Source organism: Penicillium hordei, assembly GCF_028827395.1.
Source record: "Penicillium hordei strain IBT 12815 chromosome Unknown utg000001l_segment0_segment0, whole genome shotgun sequence".
Classification (NCBI taxonomy): domain Eukaryota; kingdom Fungi; phylum Ascomycota; class Eurotiomycetes; order Eurotiales; family Aspergillaceae; genus Penicillium; species Penicillium hordei.
The window spans coordinates 5,501,436-5,521,311 of NW_026623142.1; the positions used below are offsets into that span (position 1 = coordinate 5,501,436).

At 49.7% G+C, this 19,876-nt stretch overlaps 5 protein-coding genes across 5 annotated transcripts; all 5 read right to left on the reverse strand.

Annotated features, from left to right (window-relative positions):
- Nucleotides 1-1,300: 1,300 nt before the first annotated feature.
- On the reverse strand, nt 1,301-5,222 carry N7537_002087 (DNA-directed RNA polymerase; the record flags this gene model as incomplete). Its single annotated transcript, XM_056893145.1, has 2 exons — nt 1,301-4,654; nt 4,710-5,222. The coding sequence occupies 2 exons, from the start codon at nt 5,220-5,222 to the stop codon at nt 1,301-1,303; spliced, it is 3,867 nt and encodes a 1,288-aa protein (XP_056758140.1).
- An 831-nt stretch (nt 5,223-6,053) lies between these two features.
- Nucleotides 6,054-7,152, reverse strand: N7537_002088 (uncharacterized protein; the record flags this gene model as incomplete). Its single annotated transcript, XM_056893146.1, has 3 exons — nt 6,054-6,266; nt 6,330-6,598; nt 6,666-7,152. The coding sequence occupies 3 exons, from the start codon at nt 7,150-7,152 to the stop codon at nt 6,054-6,056; spliced, it is 969 nt and encodes a 322-aa protein (XP_056758141.1).
- A 2,858-nt stretch (nt 7,153-10,010) lies between these two features.
- On the reverse strand, nt 10,011-11,138 carry N7537_002089 (alpha/beta hydrolase; the record flags this gene model as incomplete). The annotated part of the gene is made up of 1 exon (XM_056893147.1): nt 10,011-11,138. One exon carries the CDS (start codon nt 11,136-11,138, stop codon nt 10,011-10,013), a length of 1,128 nt encoding a protein of 375 aa, XP_056758142.1.
- Nucleotides 11,139-11,662: 524 nt separating this feature from the next.
- On the reverse strand, nt 11,663-16,628 carry N7537_002090 (sulfite reductase (NADPH) subunit beta). Its single transcript, XM_056893148.1, has 4 exons — nt 16,402-16,628; nt 16,194-16,330; nt 11,753-16,138; nt 11,663-11,698 (listed from the first exon to the last, which is right to left on the reverse strand). The coding sequence occupies exons 1-4, from the start codon at nt 16,430-16,432 to the stop codon at nt 11,669-11,671; spliced, it is 4,584 nt and encodes a 1,527-aa protein (XP_056758143.1). The 5' UTR covers nt 16,433-16,628; the 3' UTR covers nt 11,663-11,668.
- Nucleotides 16,629-17,969: 1,341 nt separating this feature from the next.
- Nucleotides 17,970-19,145, reverse strand: N7537_002091 (inositol phosphorylceramide synthase regulatory subunit KEI1; the record flags this gene model as incomplete). The annotated part of the gene is made up of 2 exons (XM_056893149.1): nt 19,022-19,145; nt 17,970-18,962 (listed from the first exon to the last, which is right to left on the reverse strand). The coding sequence occupies exons 1-2, from the start codon at nt 19,061-19,063 to the stop codon at nt 17,970-17,972; spliced, it is 1,035 nt and encodes a 344-aa protein (XP_056758144.1). The 5' UTR covers nt 19,064-19,145.
- Nucleotides 19,146-19,876: the final 731 nt, after the last annotated feature.

The following is a 19,876-nucleotide window of genomic DNA, read 5'->3' on the forward strand; positions in this document are numbered from 1 at the left end:
CTATGGCGACATAGAGGGACAGATCAAAGGGACCTCGACTCTCTGGTCTATCTAACACAAAAAGATTGAGTTAAAGGTAGAATATAGGGTGGCCAAGAAGCCACAACGGCATTGGAGAAAGATGCAGAGAGAACGGGGAGGCGACCTCGGGACTTTCTTTTCTCCCCTCGGCGCACCCAAAGCCTAGTTTTCGCAGAGTTTCGAAGCCAAAGGCAAGGGATCAAAAATTCCAGACAATGTATAAAAAAAAAATATCACCCGAAAGGAAGACCAGAAATATGAAGATCAGAAGATTAGAACATTAGAACATTAAGAGATCAGAAGATCAGAAGATCTGGGGAAGTCATGTAAAGGCGGGGGCAACGGCACGTGGTGGGTGCATCGGTGAGATGTGTGTTAGTTACATAGAATGTATCTCTCTCTCTTTTTCATATATATCAATCAATTAAACACTTAATACAACCTATATCCAACCTTTAACCTGTTTTCCTGTTTTCCTGTTTTTACTCCCCAAGACGCCTTGTGTTTCAAGTAAAACTGCAGACTCCCTTTTTCTCCCTTCGCTTATATCCGTCTTCTCCACATTTCACCCCGATCAACATCCTAATCATCCACTAGAACAAACACGTACACTAGCCCTGAAGGGATTCAAATGCGTATGCACACTCCGTACGTAAATATGCAAGACTGACTACATACGATTTCGGACCTGAACCCCTCATCTGGTCAAGGTTACATACCCCGGTCTTGGCGCCGGGGATGAGAGGACAAAGCACATTAAGGTACGGAGTATGTACAGGGTCTCCGGATATAATCCTCATGCCGGGTCTATAGGGGTCCTCGGGTACAATGTTAAAGTATGTGTGAATCTGACCATTCTGATACTCCTAGGGCTTCGGAAGCTCGGCAATTACACAATGTACACTTACATTCCAAAACGGCTAGATCCGTGTTTGGGTCACTATCTTCCTCTTTAACTTTTGGATTTTGCCTAAATTCACTCTGGGTTCTCCGGGTATTTGCTTTTAAAGTTGGCCATCTATGAGTCAAAGAGAGGACAGTTCTAGAAGTTCAATATCATATTCATACAGGTATATACTGTTTTCTCCATGTGTAATGTAATGTACAAATGCAATGAAGCCCGGAAAATAAATCGGGCAGAAAATGTACAGGAAATTAAAAGGCAGCTAAATGAATCCTGAAGTCATTCCTCCACTGTACTCCGGACATGGCTAAACAAAAATGTGAAAGTATGCATAAACGCCAGCGGAATGCGGTAATTCCCAGAGAGATGAGAGCATCAAGAGAAGAAGTATTCGCTCTCGCGGATTCGGGTCAGGTCCCAGTCGCCCTTTTTAGGGACGGGAGCAAATTTCAGAGGCATCCATAACCACGTGGTTGCTTGGCGCGACTTCGGACTAAGTGGCCGCGCAGAACTTTGGGACTGCTCGTTCTGCTCGGTTTGCCCAGCCTGGTCGGAGGGTTCACCATGGACATCATCCTCTACTTTGGACATCTCGGCACGGGAGGTCTGCTTTGCCTCAAACATCTCGAGGTCGCCGACCAGGCTCTCAATGGCCGGATCGTTGGTGTCGATTGAAGATCCTAGCGGTATCCGTTCCTGGTCTGGAATAACTTCTGGAATATGCCCGATTGAGTTCGCGCCCATTGATTTGACGGTATTCAGGTCAGAGTCTGTACCCCCGAGCTCTTCAAAGATACTGTAGGGTGTCACCATAGCACGACCCTCGGCCTGATCTTCCGGATCTTCCGAGTTGAGAAGAGTTTGCCGTCGATGTTCGTTGATCAACTCCTGGAGTTTGGTAATCCTAGTGTTGTTGCGGTGATTGAAGATCTTCCGACCCAAGACGGAGGCGCGGGAGATTTTGGCCAGGAACATATTCTTGCCATATCGCACTTTGAATTCAGCACCGAGGCGCCCGACAACATCGTCGGAATGCATGCGAACGAAGGCATCTCGAAGGATGAGGTTCATCTGGTCGATATCCGCAGCATGGGTCCAGAATGAATCATGGACTGCGGAAAAGGTCAACCCTGCTTCATGGCATGCATTGGCGGACATAATCATGTGTGTGGCATCAAGAGAATGGATGAAGTTTGGCGGGAAGGCCTGAAGCTGCTTGCGCTTTGTAACAACATCATCAGCGCCGGGCTCAACGAGACTGATGTCTTGTAAACTGGTCTGAACACGCCGCGTCTTGCGAGTGCGATATGGCTGGACCACTGGGAGACCCAGTGGGGTCGTCCAAATCACAGTCGACCTGAAGGATTTCTCCGGATCAGTGGATATCGCAAAATCCCCATCGCGTTCATCCTTGGGTACTAATGCCGCTTGCGTGAGCTCCTCGATTTGCTCCGGTGTCACAGACTGTGTGATGCGTTGGGCACAATCGCCCAACCAATACTGGATCTCATGGGCTCCGTTAAACATGGATCCGAGAGCGCCAAAGATCTTTGTTGCGATGTAGAAAGCCGCGCTGTTCCGCTCTAAGTTGCTAAGTTCAGGGAGATAGTCGATAAGCTGCCTTTTGACCTGTCTCGTCGCCCCCAAAAAGGTCACGCCGTAGACATTAGTCATGACCGTCTGCTTTACAATCTTTCTAGTGACTCTGCCTTCAAGAAGCTTAGCCAAAGGCTGGCCATTGGCTGCGTCCTGCGCAATGGCTTCCTTCACAAATTCGCACACACCGGTATAGACGTCCGAAGGGCGATCAGATGGTTCAAGATTGACCTGCTGGGCACCGACACTGTCACCGCCCAGAGCGGCATAATGTTGCAGACCATTGCAAGAGCCATCTTGGTGAATTGGAAGGTGAGAGACATATTCCGTGGGCTCAGAGAGCTGTAAGGCGTTGCGGAGTTCGCAACATGCTGCCAAAAGCTGCCATGGATCCTCAGCCTGGAGCCACCACCGTCGTCCATGGAGTCCTGCGTTGGCGGAGTCAAGAACATCATCCAAATTGTCCATTGTGAATTGCTCCCGTTCAGACATGCTCGCTTTATCAAATCCAAACAAGTTTGCAATCTGAATTTTCAACCAGCGCATTCCAGATTCCCCAAGTGCCTTGCCCTTGTCGAAAAGAAGCAACCCTCTTGAATTATCAGCCCCCATCTGATTCATGTAAGGAGGGAGTGGGTAAGCTCTTCCACGGAAATCCATGTTATGGGGCAGATAAAAGACCTCTTTCCGGAAGGCTCGCGCTACCTCAAGCTGAAAGTTCTGGAAGCATCGAACAGAATGAAATCCAGAGCGAAGATTTTCGATTTCACGAACCTTGTGGTGCCACTCTTTTTGGGTTTCGTAGTCGGCGTCTGGACTTGGCTGTTCTGGTGTCTGCAGGTCTGGACTCACGGGGGCGAGCTTTCCCACAGCTCCCCCGTCATTCCAAGCCTCGAGCATTACGTTAAACACTTGTTCATTGATCTTCCACCCAGTGGTACCGAGAACATCAAGGCCTGCTCGGATCTCTTTCAGCCCATCATCTTTCAAGACAGCTTTGAGGTAGGCTGGTTGTAGTAGTTCACCGGGAGTAGTGCGCACTAGGTTGGACTCGTATATCTTATACCCGCCAGATCTTGGCCCGGTCCACGGTTTTGGTTTGGAAATCATGGGGAGGTGGCGGGCCAACAGCTCGGCGGGTGGCTCCTTCGCAACAATCTCCACAATTTTGGCGTGCATGTGGATATGACCGGAGCGTTTCCCGAAGTGAACCTGATAAGAATGGTCGAAGGCCGGTTGCATGGTGAGAACCCTTTTTTTCGTGGCAGGATCCTCGGTCCAGACAGAGGCTTTCGCAACTTCGACTAGCATGCTCATCAAGACAGCACCGATTTTGACCTGTGAGCGAGAGCCCCAGATTGTTGATTCATCTTCTGCATTGATCTTTTCAACGAGTGACCGCCATCGAAGTCGGCCTTGTTTGTCTTTGCGGTTTGCGAGAGTCTGCTTTAGTGCCTTTAGACGAGTCGGATGCATAGACTTGTTCTTTTTCAGATAGGCGTCGGCAATGAGTTCATCCTGCAACTCTTTTCCAACTACTGAAGCGAGGATAGAAAGTTTGATTCCTTTGTCCATCCCCTGGCGACTGAAAGTAGACATCACAGATAACAGAGTGAGTGCAGCTAACCGGTCGGGATCGAGAGCTTTCAAAAACACACCATATTCACATCGCTCTTTTTGTTCAATACTTACGATACGGGCCGCAAGTGTTTCTTTAACGAGCTCCAACTCCTTCTTGATTCTTGCCACAAGGTCGGCGTGCCATTGACTCATGATTCTGTTGAGCTTTTTCTCATCGGAAGCGACGTTCAACCCAGATTTTTGTCTCTCGGCATTATCTTCTCGCCAACGCCAGAGGGCCGATTCAAGACTGTCGGTTTCAAGTCGTATTTGCCTCAAATTTGAAAGCAGCTCCTTTCCTTCCTCTTCGGTACCTGTGAAGTTTTCGGGCAAACGTACATCACAATTGCCGGAAAAGAGTGACAGGGACTGTTTCAGAGACGACAACCCCAATCCCTTTTGGTCGGCAGCTTGCACTTGGGGGGTATTATCGACGATGGCGGGAGACACTTCAGGTGTTTCAGAGAGTTCCATATACTTCGAGACCAAGTCCAGCATGTCGGAGGAGCAAATCTAAGTTGGAAACATCAGCATGATTGCAAAGTACAGACTAGAAATGTAAGCTCACCTTAGACAGCTCACCAACATCAGAGTCCTCAAGAACCTCGATGCCGACAAGCTCCTCCTCCATACCCGCGTTTTGGGCAAGTTCCCAGTATCGACGAACAGTTCTGTCGCGCTTCGATCCATGAAGCATACGCAGCGCCATTCGAATCATAATCGCGAAACTGATTGCATCCGGTGTCACGCCACCGGCAGGCATATCAACTTCGAACCATTTCTGCAACGGCAGAACCATGTCTTGCTGTCGGTGGAGGATCATATACGCCACCATCTGCTTCATGAAACGGTTATGAATAACGAGATACTCTTCCGACCCAGGTGGATGATAATGGCCGAGGCGGGTAATCAACGCAGAGGCTCGCTCGAACTCTCCAATCTTCAATGAGAGATCTAGATTCGCCTTCATCTCCAATTCATCACCGCCGACACCATGCCTCCTGCGGAAGATTTTTGATTGTGATTGTGGCGTGGAGTCGAGGATGATCAGGGATGATGTATCGAAGCTCTCAAAAGGCATGTGCATGAAGTGGTCGTAAGACTCGGGTGAATGCCCATCGATGCTAGAGTGATCGGCGGCTGTAGCAAGGTGACGTTCGGATTGCGGAGACGGATTACGCGGGCGATCGTGAATCGAAAGTCCCGACAGATTCAAGAGTGGGGTTCGATTACTTGAATGAAAACGTGTTTTTGGTAAATGGGACGGTGCTCGGAAGGCCTGCGCCCTCCGAAGTTGAAGGAAAGCATTTTTTTGACAAGCCACACGGGATAACATCGTGCATGAAACCGGCGCTTTTTCGGGGGTTGGAAATTGAAGGTTGGAGGATTAAAGCGAATGAGAAGATAATGAATCCAAAAGAAAAAGATATTAGGGTAAATTATAAGATAGATGCAGACTTCCAACGATGATGTCCAGAAAAACAGAACACCGCAATGATAGATGTTGAGTTAAATCAATGCGATTGTTCCGCTATAGAAGACGGATGGTAATCGCGTTGACACGCTGCCCTGCAACCCTCGACCGAACTGGGAAAAAAGAGGGAAAGGGGAGGGGAAAAAAAAAACACGAAGGCAGCGAGAGAAAGGGAGATCTATCGGACCTGTCGCGACGAAACGGAGATGGCAGAAAAACCGGACAAGGCACGTGACCCAATCAATTCTCTTATCGTGATTGGCGGACAACCTTGTATGTGTGGCGAGACCTAAGTAGATATGGAGCTTCGCATGTTCCTTTTTAAGCCAACACGAAGCAGGCATGATTTTGTCCTTAATAATCTTGAACACCCCCGAGGATTATGATAAGCTTTCAATAAAATTGAATGTTTGGATTATTGTACAATAGAACCCTTCGCTACTCGGCCTCATTACCTGCTTGGCCGTCTCTTTGCCTCCGGCGATTTTCCTTCATAGCCCAACCAGTCATGTCGGGGCGCGCAGGATCAATTCTAGGGGCGCTCATCTTATCGAGGTAGGCTTCTGACTCGATGTTTGATTCTAAGGCCGGGAGATTTTCGGTATCCTTGTGAATCATGTAGCTCTCGTATGTGTACCAAGAATCCTCGGCCTGGGATCGGTAAGAATTAGTGGGAAACACGAATCAAGGGGGTTTATCAAAAAGGCAACTTACCTCAGCATCAACCCAGCCGTATGTTTTCCATTTCTCGTCTTGCATTTGTTTAAGAAGGTCTAGATTGCCGGCGTTTGCAGCCGCTTCGCCATCTTCAGCGGCCTTGACTTTAATATCAATGGCACGTGCTTCGCTCTCGGCAGGGCGGTCATCATCGTCCTTTTTAGCACGTGAGCCTTTCGCTTTTGGCATCTCATCTAGAGCATCCAGGTGGTGAAGTTGAGGATGGAACTGGACGACTGATGTGACGGGTGAGAGATGCAAGTTTTCTAAGAATGGGGGTTAGGATCGAATGCTGTCACGAGAAAAGAAAGCGATCGAGTAGAATCAACGTACTATCCGTGAAGGTGGCCAGCATGTAAACTGGATCACCTTCTTCAGAGGGCTTTATCCGACCTCCGAGTGACTGCACTCGCATCAATGATGCAGAATCCACAGCCCTCTTATTATCTAATATCTCCACATCCCCATTCGATTCCATCTTGACTCTCCCCCCTGCAGCTGCAGTTCCGCCACCAGCAGTGAAGCCACCTGCCATGCCATAAGCGCCTCCGTCGCGCGCGGAACGGCTCTTCGTTACCGCATCCCCGTACCGCATTCCCTTGTTAACGTCGTAGTTTTCTCGGGTGATGATGGGGACTTCGACTTCAATTAGACCGGTGCGCGGTTTGAGTCGAAGTTGAATCGGTCGTTGGTTTTCTTGGTCATTGTAGGGACGGTCGTGCTCTCGATCGACGTATTGGAACACATAACGAGAGATATCGGAGTCAGTGAGGAGGACGTCGTAGGAGGCAACAACAGGATCGTCATCGGAAAAATCCATGGCAACAAGGTGAAGAAGTATCTTAGATCAATAATGAGTGATAAAAAAGAGGAAAGAGGAAAATAGCAACAATTGCCGCAACTTGGACTGATAACTTTTTTTTATCCAAATTCATCGGCGGGGATGTGGGCAGAAAGACTGCTATCGGTTCACCGCCATTACTTTGTTTAAATTGAGACGGCTCCGGTTCCCCCTTGTTTCCTTCTTTTCTTTCTTGGGGGCCATTGAGATGTGCTGAGAGAGCTACCATGCTATCCTCCCTCTCATATCCGAGCACTCTCCCCTGATGTCGAGGCTCTTCTAGCCTCCGTCATTATCGAGCACGCCAATTCCACCTCGATACCTTCCTAGCGTGAGAGACGCATCCCTTGCTCAAATCTTCCTATTTTTCATTGATTTTTGTCCATCCATTTGTCCATCCTCGCACCAACCCACTACCATGACTTGAGGGTATCTGGATCGCTCGTGCCAAGAAGACGTCTGTAACAGTTTGGGTTACAGACACTCACGATTCCTTTTCACTAAGGCAACCAACGATACATAAGTCGACAACGAAATGCCCCCGAATGGGGTAGTCGCAGATAAGAGGAGCATCAAAGCCAGCCAAATTGGGGGGCCTGATTCATCCTACCAGGACCTTATCGGTCACCATCTAAGCGGTTCCCTCAGATTAGGGCAACCAACAATACGCAAGTCGACAAAGTAATGCCCCCGAATGGGGTAGTCGCAAAGAAAGAGGGACGTCAGGGCGCCCGGAGCGGGCAGCGGATTCGTCCCATCGGGACCTAGCCGGTCACCATTTAAACAGTCACGATGACCAACAAAGGCAGGGACTTCTCACCCTTGCCGAAAAAGCAGAGCCGGCATCTATGAATTTGCATGATGTCGGTTGCAATCATGTGAGAAAAGATACAGTAAGAGGCCAACGTGATCCGATCCGCCTCACGACAAATCCCCCAGGAGGATCTCATGGCGCGGGTCATGGTGCTTGGGGTTAGATGATTGGTGCGATATCGATTGATGGAGGTGGTTAGATTTGAGTATACAATTAGCTAGACTACTCTCAGATCTTTGGATTTGCACGTCAATACAGAGTTATTTAGCTAAATATTCGGTCCCGTGTACTTGCAAGGTTATACCTAGGTCGACAAAACATAGATCCGTCGCTCAGAGTCAGATCTAGTAGATTTCACACGGTCATACTATATACTATTTAGGAGAGTCATGGCACCACTGCCTACAACTAGGAATATTTAGCCTCATTTAATCTGGCCGGGAGGATCAAGATCCACCTTGATACAAAGAGACAACCTAAGAAACGTTATCCTATGATGATCCAAATTCTCTGCAACTGTAATTTCTAAATACCTGATCCTACGTAGAGCTCAACTTTTCCTAACTACTTTATAATTGTCGCTTGATCATCGATTTTCAACTGCCTTACCATGTTAGTCCCGAAGAACATTGTGATTACAGCATGGGGCCTGTCAACCTAAGCTCGTCTTCACATGGCGATCATTTATTGCGGGGTACTCGCTGCCAGACGATCTCGCCGAGACCCTAACTGCAGTCATAGACTATGTAGCCTAATGGGCGAAATCGCTGACAAGCACCACCAAACCGCTCTACAACGCAGAAACCTGAAATTTGATGAGCGGGATCTACGAGGACATGGAATGGTCCGTCTGCAGACCCAAAATGCGACATCAAAGCACAGCGCCACGCGATTTCCCGCTTAGTCGCCCGTATAGAGCTAACATGTCCTGTTACTGATAATGTCTTAGACTGTACATCTCTTCTTCCACTTTGTTCGTACTGAGTGGGCTGTTTTCCCTAAACATAAAAATACCCATTGCTAAACGCTCGAACCCATATTCGATCCAGCCTCATAAATAATCCTCACATCAGGCTCAGACAACAAGCAAGGGACTGGTAGACTTACCTACAAGTTCCACAAGACAACTGCAGTTCCACAGAGAATTGTTAGCGAACCAGAGAGCAGGGGGTATTCATCATATACCTGTGCCTTCCCCAAAAGCAAAAGTGGGCGACGATGCCCACCACGATAATCGCAAAAAGAACGCGCGCGCAATGACTACGGGCAAAAATGGCCACTCCTGGAGCTCGTGAGAGAAGTTTGCCAGCTTGTTGTAGCTAGTATGCGTATCAGTTGGGGTTATCTTGGTGTATGTGCCGTGGTCAGTCCAGTCTATGCTTATTGGCTCTCAAAGCGAGCTGCTTCGCGAATCACTCCTGGGATAGGTGCCATTTTCGACCGCACGGTGGATAGACTACTGCTCAGTGCCAATATAGCTGACGTGTCTTCGAATTCTCTGGGTCTTTTCTGGTGTTGTCAACACGTTAACGCACTGAGGCTAGGGAGCGATGGAGGTCGATAGTGGATGGTGTCAACGATTTTAGATGAATCACAGCACTGATCAGCGTTGGGATTAATATGATAATATCGAGAATAGGAGCTTCGGTACAGGCTGTAAGTTGCGATGGTTACAAGATATTGAGAGAAAAGAGATTGAAAGAGAGAAAGGATAACTGGGGGGTTGATGGCTGAAAAACTGGAGGCTGCCTGGTCACTGACAAACAGATCACTGCAATTTGGAAATAATTTTAGGGAAGGCGGTCCTTGTTATCTCGATCAAACAAATGGCTAAGAGATGAAAGGAGGAAAGAGCTGACACGTCGGAAGTGGCTACCAAAAGGCCTTTCTAATACACCCAGGAGAATCCGTAGAGGGTCGTTCTCCCATGTAGAGTCAAGAATTCAGAAAGTTTAGCTCAAATAGCAACACATATGTGGGTAGCAATATGGTACACCGAAAGGGCATAGCGGACATAACAACATCATCGTGACTCAAAAGCCACACAAGGAACCTCAGTACCATCCTCCTCCGACTGAGCCTGCATTCTCGTCAAGAACACCCCAGCTTTGACAGCACACTGATCAGCCTCTTTTCGAAAGTTCAGAATCCAAGCAACCATGAGAATATCATGCGGCAAGTGATCCTGCACGAAATACTCCACTCGACCTTCATTCTGCTGCATTTTACTCAAATGTCTCGCCAACCGATCATGTTCCTGACACATAACCTCCCTGCCACCGGAAACAATCAAAACAGGCGAAGGCAGGACAAAGGGGTACCAGATGGGTGCAAGATACGGCTCAAACTCGCTAGTGATTCTTAGGTTGCCGATAAAATGCTTCGCGCCCCAGGCGGGGAATGAGGGTGGGATATAGTCCGTCTGTACATTGGGAATGTTATCCCAGAGATGCTTGTTGCGAGAGCCGGGGATATCACACCAGGGCGAGAAAAGCCACGAGCACATAGGTGGGGGAAGGATCGTCTCGTTGTCATAGTGGGTGATGTAACGCAGGAGTGCGAGGGCGAGGTGGCCACCTGCGCTGTCGCCACTGAAAACGATGCGAGATGCCGGGATGTGTAGTGTGTGGAGCATGTATGAGTAGGCGGAGATGGCATCTTGGAGTTGTGCAGGGAAACGGCCGTTAGGGTTGCAAGCTAGACGGTACTGTAGGCTGAAGACGTGGCTTACTGGCGTATGGCCTAGCAAGCAGTTGGCGAGGAATTTGCAAGATGATGTGCGACCGTCGCCAAGGATGTAAGAGCCGCCGTGGAAATGGAGCACGACATGCTTATCTTGGGTGGTTGTTGTGCTGTACTGGTAGAGCGATGGAAACCAGGTGCCTCCTATAGCCACTGGCTGGATCTCGTCATCTACTGTGATGCTGGTGTAGAGCTCTGGTGCTCCAGGCTCTATCACAACGAATCGGTCTCCATCTAGACCTGGCTTGAGGGAAAGTGGTGGTTTTGTGTGAAAGGCCACGAAAATGCGTAGGAAGACTTTAATGAAAGTGTTTGCCAGTGCTTGTCGATACGACCAGTCCTGATCTTGACGAAAGCGAGAACTTAGATAGAGCAGTGGCGCGAAAGGCGCGGATAGAATCGAGTTCATACTGATCGACCTACTGAAACCGAAATTGGTATTAACGAAAGTGTTAGAAGAAGTGATAAGGTTGGATCAACGAAGCTTTGGAAGGTTGAGGCCAAAGAGGCACCAGGGGTGATGTCAACCCTGCCTCAGCTGCCCCATGTGTCGCCAGCGCCTCCCCTGAGTTAATTCCACGGTTGGGTTTCTGCCACCTTTGATGCCCCAGGGTTACGAGGTTACGAGGTTATGGGATTTCGAGTATGTTTTAATTGATCCTGAGGTGATAGAAAAATGATATCATTTGAGTATATATGTACGAGCAGACTTGAATTGTCATTGAAATCCACATGAAGAAAGGGAATAAAAGAGAAAAGAAATGAAATCTAACATTTTTTTGCATGGAATCATATAATCGCCAAGACATCAATGCATTGCGACGTGAGATATAGACGTGAGAATATCCAACAATTAGAAAGGGGAAAAAAGCAAATTTTAGAGTCCCATGAGAGTCATAAAAAATCGGAGATTATATGTGTAAATGCTGTGTTCAGCATTTACTCTTCTTCTTCCTCATCCTCGGCAACCTGTAGGAAATTATTAGAATCAATAGTGTAAATATCATGGAAGGAATCACTTACGCCATCGTGGAAGTTCTTTCCGTCAGTGGTGGCTTTGATGACACCAGCACGGATACACCAATCACCGAAACGCTCAGGGGTCTCGCCATCGGTGTCACGCTCAAGAGAGTAGCGCTTGAGGAGGCCCTTCATAATGTCAAGGATCTCATCCTCCTTGATGGAAGAGCGGTAGCGCTTGTTGAGGCGCTGGCCGTGGTAACCACCGCCCAGGTACATGTTGTATGCACCGTAGGCCTTTCCGACAAAGGCAACCTCGGCGAGCCAGGGACGAGCACAACCGTTGGGGCAACCAGTCATACGCATGACGATGCTGTCACGAGCAAGACCGCACTCCTCGAGGGTGGACTCGAGCTTGGAGATCAGAACGGGGAGGTAGCGCTCAGACTCTGCCATGGCCAGACCGCAGGTAGGGAAGGCAACACAAGCAGACGAAGACAGACGCAAGCCAGAGAAGGCAGTGTTGTCAAGCTTGTACTTGGCCATGTGCTCCTTAATGGCGGGGAGGTCTTCATCGGTGATGCGAGAGATCATCAGATGCTGGTTACCGGTAAGACGGAACTCGCCCTTGCCCATCTCAGCAAGCTCACGCAGGCCAGTGCGCATCTTGAAATCGGCAGAATCCTCGATACGACCGTTCTCAATGAAGAAGGTGAAGTGGTTGAGACCAGTATCATCCTTAATCCAGCCGAAGGTATCGACGTTGGACTTGAACTCGAAGGGGCGGGGTTCGCCGAACTTGAGGCCGTCGGGAAGAAGCTTCTCGACCTCGCCTCGGAAAGCCTCAACACCCATATCGTCGATGGTGTACTTCATACGGGCGTGCTTGCGGTTCTTGCGGTCACCGTTGTCACGCTGCACGAGCATGATCTTCTCGCAGGCAATGTGGATCTTGTCGACGGGAATGTATCCGAACATACGACCAGTCTGGGGGTAGGTCTTGGTGTTGTTGTGGGTGGAACCCATACCACCACCAGCCAGAACGTTGAAGCCCTCAAGGTGGCCATCGGCACCCTTGATGGCGATCAAACCAATGTCGTGAGCATAGACATCAGTGTCGTTGTGAGGAGGAATGGCAATGGTGATCTTGAACTTGCGGGGGAGGTAGGTAGGGCCGTAGAGGGGTTCGTGGTCAACGACAGCATCTCCAGCAACCTGAACCTTCTTGTCGTTGTCGTCCTTCAGCCAAATCTCGTGGTAGGCAGAAGTAGAGGGTAGCAGGTGTTCACTGATCTTGGAAGAAATAGCCCAGGTCTCGCGGTGGAAGGAAGACAGTTCGGGGAGAGAACTGCACATAACGTTACGGTTCACATCACCGCAGGCAGCTAGTGTGTCCATCATGGAGTTGTTGATGGCACGCATGGCGCCACGAAGGTTGCGCTTGATCACACCGTGGAACTGGAAAGTCTGTCGGGTGGTGAGCTTCATGGTCTCGTTACCGTGTGAGCTACTGATGGCATCCATCTGCAGCCACTGCTTAGGGGTGGCAACACCACCGGCAAGACGGCAGCGAATCATGAAGCTGTAGGCAGGCTCAAGACCTTGGGCCTTGCGCTCATCACGGAGATCACGGTCATCTTGCATGTATGTACCGTGGAACTTGGTCAGCTGCTGATCACTAGCGGGGATAGAGCCAGTGCTCTCATCAAGAAGAGCCTCAGCGATGGTACCGCGAAGGAAGTTAGAGCCGATCTTAATGTCCTCGTTGGTAATCGGGGCAGGCTCCTCAGGTAGACCTTCCACCTTATCGACACCAAGAGACTTCCACAGGCGGGGCTCCCATTCGGAGTACCCGGTCTGGTAGGCATCCGGGTCCTGGTCATCACCGAGGCCAATGTCAGTGAGCTTGTGACCACCCAGGAAGGCGACACGGTCATCAAGATCCTTTCCAGGCTTATTGTAGTAGATCTTGTCCTCCTTGCGGGGCCAGTAGTGGCTGTCACCAAGACCGAAAACGGAATAGTTGATGGTGGACAGGTCGAGATCACCGGTGTTCTTAACATGCTCCCAGAGGGCACGACCGTTCACAGGGAATTCACCCTGGCCTGCAGTACTAGTGATGAACACCACGTTCTCTTCAGTGGGTAAGTCCTCAAGAGGGAATTCATCCATAGCAATGACCATCGTCTTCAGGCCTCTGGCGCGACCACGGTTGCCAAGACGCTTAGCGATGTTCTGGGCATTACCACCGTCGGATGCGAAAAGAATGGTGAGAGGGGCACCGAACAGACCATCCAAGAGCTTCTCGTAGGAATCCTTGGCATTTCTCTTCTGCAAAGCACGAACCTCAGTACCATAAGACTCAGAGAGAACAGGGGCATACTTGGGGTGGCGGTTCATGAGCTGGGTAAGCTGGTTGTCCCGGCGGAGGAACTCCTCAAGATCACGCTTGATGCGCTCGGAGTCAAGGGAAAACTTTGGCTCGCCCTTCTCCTCGTTGTCGGGGTTCCAGCGGTACAAGGGCCAGTAGCCGAGATCTATGGCCTTCTTGGTCTCCTGCAGCACTGTGAGTGCCGAGTCGTTCTCTTGGTTGTAAGGCAGGTAGGCGACAACAACCGAGGGGCCGTTGAACTGCTGGGCCTCAGACATGGCCTGAAGAACCTGGGTGTACGAGCTGTAAACAGCGACGGAGGCGACGTATGCGTTACCTCTGTTCATAGCATAGAGACCGATATCCTTCTTGCGGCGAGTAGCGTCAGATGCAGCGCGCTCAGAGAAGGGCTGGGAGTCGATGATGAGCATGTTCACGTTCGCACCAGATGCGAGAACGTGGTGAACACCGGAGTTGCCGAGATCGTAAGCCCAGGCATCGGAGCCGATCAACCAGTCAGACTCCTCGTAGAAAAGATTCTTGGACTGGAGGAGTTGACGGGAAATAGCGGAGCCATCGTTGGAGAGGCGACTGATCACATCAGGAGCCAGCTTGTTAGCCTTAGCGGCTTCCTTCACATTCAGAGCCCAGCGAGACAACCAAGTCTTAGGAACGTCAGTAGCAAAGTCGGTGGACTTGGTGGCTTCCTCAACCTCCCGGATGAAGCGCTGACGGTGCTCCTGGCGAGCCAGCAGCGAACCAAATCCAAACTCGGGGCTTGCGGCAATAGTGCTTGAGACACCAGCATCGTTGGATCCAAGCTGGTTGGCAATGTAGAGGCGCTCACCAAAGAGCTGGTTCAAGATTTTCAAGTAAGCGTTCTCAATGCGAGGCTGCTCGAGAGCGTGTTGAACAGTAGGAACCTGAGAGCTTCCAATGTCAAGGTTCTGGATAGGAGAAGCGGAGTTTAGGTTCTGCAAGACACCGCGAAGGGCCTGAACAGCGGTAGAGGGCTCAATGTATCCGAGACGGTACCCGACAATCTGAGGAGCCTGAGCGCGAGCGCCAGAGGGCGTGAGGCTGGACAACAAATCCATGAAAGAAGGACCCCATCTGGTGGTCTTGCGAACCTGCTCGAGAACAGCGATCTTCTCAATGGAGGTGGGGATAGAGTTGGAAATCTGTCCACCAACCCAGGGGCGGTATAGGCGAGCAGTGATCAGGCCAATGTTCTCCAACTCCGGGTTGGCACCGGCGTTGGCGAGAGCATCCACGAAAACTCCGGTAGAGCCAAAGACGAAGATAGCAGACTTAGCATCAGCAACACCAGTGTATTCAATGGCATTGTATCTGCGGCCCACCTCTTCGAACAAGGTGTTCCAAATCTGAGCTGTCCATTCGAAGATATCGCCCGCGTTAACAGGCCGGACGGTGGCGCTGTCCACAGTCGTCGCGGTCGAGCTCGGGGTTTCACTGCCAGCACTGCTATCTCTCCGCGAGGAGCCAACTGATGAGTTGTCAACGCTAGCGTTGAAAGGAGTTTGAGGTTGAGAGGGCGCAGTCAAGTTCGTTGGCTCGACTTGACCAGCGGGTGAAGTACCCACGGTCTCTTCGGTGACAGTGGCGACACGACCGGAGTCGGCGTAAAGAGTCTGGGTTCCGGCAGAGGTGGCAGCATTTCCACCGACGCTGAGAACCTTCTTCACGACCTCAACGTCCTCCTCGGGAATAGAGGGGTCCTTGGCCGAGTTAGAGGGGTCGAAGAAGTGGATGACACCCTTCCCAGACTTGTGAGCAAGCGCGTGGGCTGTGATAGCGATGTCCTGGGCCTCTTGCACGGTCTCTGAGTGGAGGAATGTGAAACCGGATTGGCGGATGGAGCTGATTACGGAGTAATCGGGGAACGGAGAGGGCTCCAGAGCAACGTGGATGACCACGGGGCTGTTGGCGAGACGGTAAAGGTGGGGGACGGCGGTGATCAGGACGGAAGAGCTGGTGACGACGGAGATAGTCTCGCCATTCTGAAGGGGAGTGAAGGCGGACAAGAGCGGATCTTCATTATAGCGCACAGTTTGGACCTGGGTATACTATTAGTTGAGCTCCGGTCTCGCAATCCCAACAATTCCAACTTACCTCGGTGACTTTTGAGGAGAGGTTACTCGTCTTGTTAGCCTTGAGGACCTTGAGCGACTTGGAGAACAATGAGTCATTCTGCAACGAGGGCTGCACGGAGAGAACGGCATCACTGGTGAGGTAGGCGATTCTCGCCACTATACAATCGCATGATGATCAGCCATTGCCCCCCATCTTCAAGCATGAGAGATAATAGAAAATAACTTACCCGCTTCAGCAGCGCTTGAAATAGATGCCATTTTTGCGATTATTGGCTGTTAAGCTCACAGCACAAGTGGGATGATTAAAATCGCGATATACCTTATCAGTATGTATGCAGCGATCTCCCACTCGCAGCACAGATCCGAAGAGAAATAGTAACAAGTGAGAGGAGACAATTAAATATGATGTCTCTCAGCTCTCTTGGAATTCTCTTTCTAGACAAGGAAAAAAAAAAGAGCCAGTGATTTTTCTTTAACTCTCTCGCTCAATTCTCCGTCGTCGGGGGGTTAGATCAGCAATCTGCTGATTGGTCTTCGATCACGACATCAGTGCAAACGCCGACCGGTGGAAATGCAAACTTTCCGTTTTGGGCCCAGTGCGGGGGATCCCGTGATGCCGTCGAGCACGTCAGCGTCGGGGTTTGCCTGCAGATGGCTTGTGGCGGTACCTGGCATCGGATAGAACTACATCAATATCTATAAATCTATAAAATATACTTAAATCTCGGGATTGTCAAGGGATTTGCTTGATCTACGGGATATTGTGACGTCGAATAATCCTGAGTTATCTTGTGCCCATATTATTGACTCACAGAGCATCAATTAGGCATTTTTCTTCATGCTTATCGCGTACCAATAGCACCCCGGCAATTACCTATGCCCAACTAATGCATTTTATTCGGCATATTCTCGTCTTTTCAGCCTATTCTAGGGCTCGTCTATCCAAAGGCCTGAAGGGAATTCCTACTGGAACAAGACTACCGGTCAAATACCGAGGGTTAAAGGTCTTCACCGATCTCGCTCGAGTATATCATTCCTCTAGCCAATCAGCCTTAGGATAATAATTCGGCCGAGTCCTATCAGAAAAAAATAAAAAATAAAACTTATTTTCCTAATCTCACTTCGAACTAGAGGTATTAATAGCCTTCAGAGTTGGAAAGACTCAAATATTTCAGTATTACTGACCATACTCTGTTAAATCGTCAAGAAATTATACTGATATTATGTATGTGGTATGTTCAAAAGAAATTGTGTACAAAACAAGACACGAGACCCTCGCGGGAAAATATGCAAAACCCCCATTTCAGATAAGCAATATACATATCCATGTCCCGACGCCAAAATTGTGGATGTGAGATGGACGACCGTGAGTGTGACCCTCAACCAAGACTCTTTTGAGTTTAAGCGCCCCAATCCCCATGATGGGATTTAAAACGCCTTCCAGACCCAGACAGGGGGGGGCCCAGATATCGATCAATGGCACAGAGTGGCCTGATCATCGCCATATACCTGGACCTGTTCCAAATTCATATATGCAGTTTATCGTAAGTATCGAGCAAAAGGGGCTCGGGCTTCGTGATGGTGGAGTATCGAGTGAAGCCAGATAATCGGTTATCCGATTCAGTGACCTCATAGAACGATGGGACAGACACAAGAGCCAAGGTGGATTGTGTCCCCTGGCTGGGTACAGCCAGAAAGAAGATAAGGGGTTGAAGACATTGAGCTGAGTCCAAGCGAGGGCTGTACATTAGTGCGACTACTCTTGTTCAATAGCCGCTAAAGACAATTGTAACAATTATCGAGGTGCGGTCCAATCTTGCATCTTCACATTCATGCCACCAGGTACATGCTCAGGAATTGGCTGCTGAAGGACAGTAGATCGAACAATAGATGGCGACGGTGCTGGGGGACCGGTTCCAGAACGTCGTCGCCTCTCTCTTTCCAGCGCACCGGGCAGCTCCGTGTTGTTCGAACGGTTGCGGAACTTGTGGTTGATACCGCTGAGCCAGTTACCGTCCTCCTCTTCGCCCAACCAATAGCTGTGGCCAATGTTGATCATCACGCGACCTAGCTTGCCTTGCCAACCCTGGCCATCGGGGCTGTAGGGGGAGAAAGGTTCCCGATCGATGTCGGCAACGCTGGCGACTGAAACGTTGCGGCTGTGGGTCGGCAGTTGAGTGTGCCGGGGAATCGCAACCCAGAGACGGAGGGCCTGGCGTGCGAAGGCGAGCATCACAAGAACGAAGTAGATGCGGATCACCCACAGAAGACAGATGAAGATGATGCTCGGAAGACTCTCGGGCTGGAGGACGACATTGCTGAGATCTTCGGCGGCACGCGGGGGATGAGCGACGAAGTTGTTTCCGTCTTTTGTGTTCTGGATTTCGACGTAGGCCGCATCGTATTTGGGGCTGGTGAAGCCAGCAGTCTGAGCGATCGTGTCGCCCCCTGGCCCCACGGCTTTGCCACTGTCGTAATGTTGCGACACCACCAAGAACCAAGTCACACCAAAAGCGGCGGTGTATGCGGCGTTAATCAGGCTGTCGAAGACATAGAGATAGGTGAGAGCGAGACATTGTAGAGGCGACTGTTTGCGAATGTGTGGGAAGAGGAGTGCGGTGAGTCCAAGAGCAACGAGGGACCAAAGGTACATTGAGAGTTGTACAGGAGACAGGTGGTAGCCGGTCAAAAGGGCCAGCAGGCCATAGAGGCCACTGATTTTATTCAAAAGCAGTGAAAGGGTGATCAATGAAGCACCAGTCTCTAAGCTCATCACATACAAAAAGGACTTCGACAAAATGAGTTAGCTCCGCGGGGGGCAATGGATAAGATTCGATCTGGACTCACCTCTGGCCGCGGAATGCGGAGAAAACGGGAAGCGAACCCCATGAGTGTGTGTTAGGGCCTTTGGCCAGGAATGTGCGTTATCGAGATGGAAATAGCGATGGAAATGTGGTTGGGTATATATACGGGCAAAGTAAGGGAAGAGGAAAAAGGCTGGGTGTATGGCACGGCAGATGATCCAGGGGCGCCATTTCCCGGGCGATCCGCCCGCAGATCAATTTCCTGATTCCTCCTTGGATGTGATTTCACTTGCAACCTTGGGAGGTCATTCAAGTTATTCAGTTATTTAATGAGCTCATAATTAATTAACGATGTATATAGGTTCTTCTTGAATCTATGTACAGATTGTATCTGGTCTGGTTAACAAAACTCCATGTGGCCTCGAAGGCAATGCGTAACAAAAATCTACATTTTCATGTCCAGGTGGCTTGCCCCCTTACGTTACTGATCATTTTATGCATTTATGCATTTATGTAAATTTTATGTCTGAACCATCATTGTTAATGCCTTCCGTTCAAGGCATCAATATTCTGAATTTGGTAACTAACTATAAGTCGGCTATATGCTGTCTACTGTCGGTATTGCTATTTGAACTGTTTACACAAACATGAAATGAGTACTATTTCATTGAAAGGCTCTAGTCTGACTGAATGTCTATGTAATATACCAAAGTCTTTTCGTTGTATACTCTCAAACCGGCTTCATAGGGCATTGTATATATACCTCGGGAAATATCTAGCTCACTCTTGGAAGAGGGGAAGCAAGTAAATGACCGACGTGCCCTACCCCATATTTGCCCCGCATATATCTGGAGCTCAACGTGGAGTTTGTATCAAGTCACTTCATTCATTCTGTCAT